General features: G+C 41.3%; 1 protein-coding gene across 1 annotated transcript in view; it reads right to left on the bottom strand.

Annotated features, from left to right (window-relative positions):
* iav (transient receptor potential cation channel subfamily V iav) overlaps positions 1–4,724 on the bottom strand; it is a 31,476-nt gene extending 26,752 nt beyond the window's left edge. The window contains exons 1-2 of the mRNA XM_018455915.1: positions 3,900–4,724; positions 3,121–3,346 (exon numbers count right to left, since the gene is read on the bottom strand). Coding sequence (XP_018311417.1) covers positions 3,121–3,346; positions 3,900–4,724 — 1,051 coding nt within the window. The remainder of the gene's footprint in view (positions 1–3,120; positions 3,347–3,899) is intronic.
* Positions 4,725–7,023: the final 2,299 nt, after the last annotated feature.

Raw genomic sequence — 7,023 nt, 5'->3', positions numbered from 1 at the left:
GGTTCAGCGGAGCATCGCATCGTAGTGATCACACGTGTACTTTCATCGTCACGATTTCTCGCAGAGGCTAATCCTTTTGTGCTCAATATATAAATACATACAACGCATAAATGTCTCTCTCTCTCTCTCTCCCCCCTCTCCCTCTCCCTCCCCCCTTCTTTCTTCACAAAGGAGCCTGCAATAAACAATTGCAACATTCCTTAATTTTTATTTTGAAACTTTTTTAACTACGTTCATTCACCACACTTATACTTTTACGTATCTGTGTTCCTAACAGAATTGTTCTTAATTAACTCACGAATAGAGTAGCGTCACGAAAAATGACGGCGTTGATTGCGCGCGAGTTGTCTCAGAGTTACAATCAGTTTCTAGTGTGGCGATGATATCGGAAGTTACGAAAACTAACATTTTCCGCGAGCGTTGCGTAGCCCTCGGATTAAAACGGGAAAAAACGTCGGCCGAGACGAGGAAAATGGCTTTTCCGCTGAAAGCTCAACCTTTGACCGCCGTCACCGAGGCTCTTTTGGCCAACCGCCATCATCGTCCAACCCTCATCCTTCGACTGTCTCCATCTCTCTCTCTCGCTCTCTCTCTCGCTCTCTTTCTCTTCCCCTTGCTCTTTCACTCCAACCTTGGTTTGGAATAATTAAGCGTGCCCGTAGGAGAGACGTACCGAAAGTTCAGTTCGCCTCGATATAGCACTGTCCTCTCGCCACCGCGGTTACTTTCCTCCATCCGGGCGCCCCCGCCGACGCGATACCGCCACCCTTTGCGAAATCGGTCGACGCTCGTGCCTTGGTGGAGACGCCCATGCTGCGAGGGGATAGATAGGCGGTGGCTAGGAAGGATCGAAGGGATAATGGATTCCGAAACTAAATGAAACGCAAGCTCCGACGTCGCGTTGCGCCGCGCCGCACCGCGTCGGGTCCGCGGCTAATCTCGAAACTTCGTTAAATGCCCGTAATTGCATCTCCTACGACCCACCACGTTCCCAGGCATCCGCATCGCGCTTCGCGGTACTCCTATTCGTGAACAATCCAGGGAAAACCTGAAGCAGGTATAGACGAACGCATCTATTTCTCGGCAACGCTTCCCGCTCCCAAACTTCGATACAATTTCATGCAAGTTCGACTGACGGTCTTAAAATGCGAACGGCAGCATGCGAAACTTTATCCCTCCCTTGTTCCCTGCGGTTCTCTGTTGGGAAATTTTGGTGACATGACAAATGCGAAGGTTGAATTGCATCGTCTTCCTGGACAGGACACTCCTATAAGGATATCACTATAGCTGGTTTACATTCGAATTCGGACAGACATTCATTGACAATTCTTTATAGCATTTCAAAGATCAGTTACTTCGTCTCAAATCGAATTAATTTGAGATCTACGTCGTAAACTTTAGGATCGTATTCTGTAGTAAAGTTTGGTCTAATACTTAAAGTACGAGATCTTTTTCTCGAATTGTCTTTAGATTGTACTGTCATTGATTGTCACTAATTACTTTGATAAAATAAACTTGTATCCGGCACTCAAAACGAAAATACATTAATAATGCAGAAATCTTTTAGTAAAACTCACTGTATACATAAAAGTAAATGTTATACCATGTTATAAATCATTGACATCAAATTACATCGCTGCAGTTTGCATCGCGCTTCCCGGAACGGTTTCATTTATCTCGTCGGATATCAATTAAATGAGAAATCGACTTCGATTCTAAATTACCGTCAAAGGCAGGGAAATAATATCGATAACGCTGGTAAGAGTGGCGACGATAACGAGCCAATATCAGCTAGTTTTTACCGGAGAGTGGCGTGTTATTCGCATGTTGGGCGAAGTTGTTGGCAGTATGGTTTACTATCCGCCTGTGCTCTACGTTCGATGTAGGAGAACTTTGTGAAATTTCTTTTTTTTCTCGGAAACTTCGTAACCCGATTTTGTCCTCGATTTTGTCCTTGTATCCAATTTTACGGGGAAAGATAGTCCCTTCTTGTTCTCGCTATATTGGTCCTTTTTTTTCTCTCTCGCTCTTCTTTCCTTTTTCTTCTCCTGTCGTCTACACTCGTGTCGCAATTTTTGTTCTATTGCCACCTTCTTCTTGTTGGGACACTTTACACGGGGGTAAGCCGTTGAAAACCGTGAGAACAATTTTACATAAGTTGCGCATATGATGCAGCACGAAAAAACTCAACGCGGAATAATTTACCGAATATTTCAAAGACGTTCCCAAGAATACACTGTATTCCCGTGGTACGTTATAATATTCAAATTTAAAAAAAGAGGCGAGAGAGAAGAATAGGATAGCGTAGAGAGTAAAGTAAAATTAAAGTACTTTATTTTATATATGAGAGCAAAATCTCCTTTTAAAAATACAATGAACGAAAAATGTTAAAAAGAGGAATGAATTATAAACAGCAGAAATCAAAAGCAAAATAAATTTCTAAATAATGCGCTACTAACAATATTACTTATATACTTCTGAAGACTAGAACTGAAGAAAAATTGTATAAATCTAAAGATTTCAAATATTTCTTTTAGAATACTAATTGTAATTATAAGAAAGATTTGATTATTATTACGAGTATTATTAATAATTAAGGCACAAACCTTTAGTTTTTGAGTAATAAAAAGACAGATAAATATTATTCTTTATTAGACACTTTAGACACTGTATCCTCTCAAGCACTGAAAACAATACATGATTAACAACAAAAATATAAAAAATATAAAGAACCAAATTTACAAAGTAAAGATAATGAAGAAATAACAAAAAATAATAATAAAATTACGATAATAGAAGAGAACAATAGTAGAAGATTTAAACTATAACATAATACAAAAAAATATAAAAAATAACATAATACAAAGACAGAGAAAGCTAGAAAGAGAGAGAGAGAGAGAGAGATGCTATAGATAAAAAGAATTAACGAGAATCTCTCCTATGCGCTGCAGTGTCACTATGGTGCTACTATTATTTAGAAACATTTCAGCCTTGACTTGTCGCAATTAACTCAGGAACATACGACAAAGTAAGGGTCTACTTGACGCACGATTCGGTGGATTGTAGATAACGATTCTCATAGAGCCGGATTGGCGTAATTCGATTAGCTTTACGACGTACTTGTTCTGCCATCGGGCAACAGCGTGTCGAGAGCATTAAGAGGGTACGCCGAGCAAGTGATATTACTGTAACGCCAAAACTCCCGCGCGGACAGCTCCAACATCTCACGGAAGACCTCGGCACGCCCCAGCTGGCAGGCGAGTGTCAACGGGGTCAGGCCCGCGGCATTCACGATTCCATTGCGAGCAGGAAGCTTCGGATGTCGCAATGCGTAGCCGAACATGTCCTACGTCAAATAACAGTTCTCTACGCGAGTCGTTTTCGTACAGTGGACCATGTTGGCAGAAATGTTAATATCCATGTTTTACTATTACGGGACGAAATAAAAAATGTGTGGATGACATAAGTAGAATTAGAAAAAATGTAAATCTCTAAAAAGGTATAAAAATAATTGCCAAAATGATGTAGTAATAAAATCTATTTAAAAATATTCCACTTTTTTATAGTAGCATTTGTTTAACACTAGAAGTACCAAGGTTTCTTATTTACTAAACAGACCAAGTGAATAAATTATAAAAGTAAAGAAAATGATAAAAACCAAATATTTTATCAGTTTAAAGGACACAATTGAATAGTAAACAATTTTTAGAAACTTATGTATTCCACATAAAAAATGTAATATTAATAGAAAACAGAAACAGTCAATAATGACTGTTTATGGTACTTTTAGTGTTAACTGAGATGTTACACAGAAAAAAAACAAAATAAAAAAAAACAAGATATAATTATCGCTAAAACATCGCAGATTTCTGAAGTTTAGTCTTTAGGTCAATACGCACCAATTTATCACCAACTACGACCATGTGCAAAATCATATTTCCAAAAGTATCTTGCTCGTCAGGATCCGCACCGGAATCAAGCAGCAGGTTGTAGACGCTCTCATTAGCGCAGCAGGCGGCCCAGGCGAGGGGGTATTCTCCCAGATACGCGAGACCCTCGTAATCGGTATTTCTGGCGGGATTCATCCTTTGCTGATCTCGCGGTAGGAAAAAGCTACCGATGGCCCGCTGCGAGATTATCGCGCCCGCCTCGACCAGATCCTGCACGAGCTCGTTATTCGCGTAGGCGATCGCCAGATGAAGAGCACTCGCACCGAGATACTCTTCGCCCTCGACGACGTCAATAGCTAGTCGCGGAAAACACTTGAGCAGTATGCGCGCTATTCTAGTATGCATCCGCGTGTCACATATGATAAGAACGTGCAACAGGGTCTCGCCCAGCGAGCCTCTGTACTGCATCTGCCAGCAGGCCTCGTGATCATTCCACTGCGCTAATGGATCAAAACGCGATAGCGAGGCCTCGATCGGCAACACGACCTGCTCGAGGTCACGAAATTTCCAACGTAGATACTCGGCACGATTGATTGTCTGGCCTTTGCCATCCATATACATTAGGATACCGAATTGCTCACGGATCAGCTTCTCCACCTCTGGCTGACCGCCCTGATTGTACGCCTCGATTAGTTCACCGCCCTTCTTGTAGTTCGCCAATCGATACAATAAACACTGGTCCTCGTTGCTTGCCTGGCTAATCACGCGGTCGAGGATCGAACCGGCGTTGACCTGGCTGTTGCGACCAACGCGGCACGAGCAAACACCACCCATTCAGACATATCTCTTCGCTGTCGATTGGGAAAGACACCGAAAGCTCCACATTGTCGCAGCCGCTATCCACCACCGCGGTCGAGCTGGATTTTTCTCGGTTGTTCATCAGCCAACGTCACCCGAACGGAATTCCTCTCGAGGGTCTTCAGACGTTCTCAAGGTCGAACAGCGCGCCATTTCCGTCGAGATAAAGCGAAAAACCACTTCGCCGTACGACTACTCGCGACCGACTCCATTGATATAACACTCGAGAGATTCTCTTACCCCCCGATAAGAGGGTGGCGCAAGTAGAGAGAGAGCGAGAGTGCTGGTATTTGCGCTATAGCAACCAGCCGATCCATAAGCGGTACCTGGTGCAGACGGACACGACAGGGTCACCACCACCACCACCACCACCACCATCACGCTGCCGTGAAAATTGGGAGCGTTTTTACGGAAACAAATTTATCAAAGACACGCCGCTGGAAGGTGAACATGTGAAACGTCGATTTAGAAACGATGATTTAGAGCGCGTCGTATAACGAGCTAATTTTAAAGCATAATTTCAGCCGATCCGTTTCTCGATCGCGCAATTCGGCAAAGTGACGAAGACCATGACTTACTGGTAACCCGTATATGTCGATCGCCCGACCTTAGCACACTTTCCAGCGGTTGCATACATGCGCAAATGTTTCTCAAGATTGACAAGGCAAGGACGAATGCACTATCGCGTGAAAATAAGGATACGAAAAAAAGTCTGAGGTATAAATAATATACGAAAAATGCTATTATAATCGGCTATGACAAAAGTTATATTTACTACTGTAAAATGGAGTATAATTAGATAAATGAACGATATTAATCATCTCGGTATAATAGTCTGTTTTTATTAATTTAATCAGCATAAAAATATTAATTGCATTTTTTTCGTTGTTTCGTATGCAGCCGCGTTCGCAGCGGGACCTGGTTTCGCGCTTCATTACATCCATATTTACAACGGGAATGTTGAAATCAATTTCCCATCCCCCCAAGTCCGAATAAAACAGAATTACGCGCGACGTGCATCTCTGTTTGAAGTGCATTCGTATTTAACCGAAACGCAGCGAACATTCCATTCTCATCGAATTGGAACACTGCAATAATACGTATATTGTTGCGTTGCGTGTGTCTAGAATTAGTATTACGTCGATACCGTACAAAGTACTAAGCTATCGAGAGATTATGGTATCTCAAGCTTAAACGATACAAACGCACGCCGTTGTATTGATTCGGGCGTGAAAAGCTGTTCGTTTATTTTTTAAGGACAAATTCTCTTTTATTCTCTCGCGAGAAATTAAACGATTCCGCATAACGAGGCATGACTTTCTATACGGCGTGTATTTCATCGCCGCGGACAAATCGTCGTTGTCCTCGTTTGGTGAATGGTATAGCCAATGTATTATACAGCACGGTCACGCTATTGTAAATTGATGCTTCGTCATCCTCCGGATAACTGCGAAAAAAAAACACATTTTTTCAATTCGATGTTTCACCGACGAGCGTCGCCGGATGGATCGAATTGACGTGTGTGGTGCAACAATGAATGGATGCGGAACTACAGATGATACGTATTATAATGTCACATGAATATCTCATTCATATTCAGAAGTAAGTACTTAAGTAAGTAGACATTTTGCGAGTGCAGACGTTAACACTTTCGCAATTGGAGAATCCAAGGCAAGTGTCTGAATGGAGTTGCGAAATTCTTGCGAAAGTTTAGTTAATCTCGAGAATAAAGTTAATATATTCATTATATTCATTATATTAACATATTTATTAATGACACACGCATTGCTGACGTATCAATGTATATTCATTAGTTGAAACAGTACAATTAATCGCAAGGGTTAAACTAGTTTGCAATCGGAGACCTTAATGCCACAACAATGAAAATATTTTTGTAGAACATTGCGAATAACCGCTTTTCTGATAATATTTTCGATTCTTTTTATTATTATTTTATCTTTAGATAAACGCTATATATATTGTTTATTCTTTGCTGTCGTTTTTATTCCAAATATTTGTTAGCCTAAAAAAGATTTTTCCCCATTATATCGGCGAAATGTGCGTAACTGTTTCCGGGGATTAAAATATTTTTGAAAATATTGTTAAACCATGCGCTTTCATTCACCGGCCCTTTCAATTAATACATTGTTTATGCAATTCGATATGCAAACTCACTTTTTTTCTGTTCGTTGCCGAGCGACCGCAACAATACCGTGAGTTTGCACAACGTGATAAACTTCCAAATTTACACAGGCGCGGTAGAATCTAGGGAAAG

This window comes from Mycetomoellerius zeteki, unplaced genomic scaffold (genome assembly GCF_001594055.1).
Source record: "Mycetomoellerius zeteki isolate Tzet28-1 unplaced genomic scaffold, Tzet1.0 scaffold52, whole genome shotgun sequence".
NCBI classification, from domain to species: domain Eukaryota; kingdom Metazoa; phylum Arthropoda; class Insecta; order Hymenoptera; family Formicidae; genus Mycetomoellerius; species Mycetomoellerius zeteki.
Note: the sequence above shows the minus strand (reverse complement) of the source record. Positions and strands in the feature narration are given on the sequence as shown.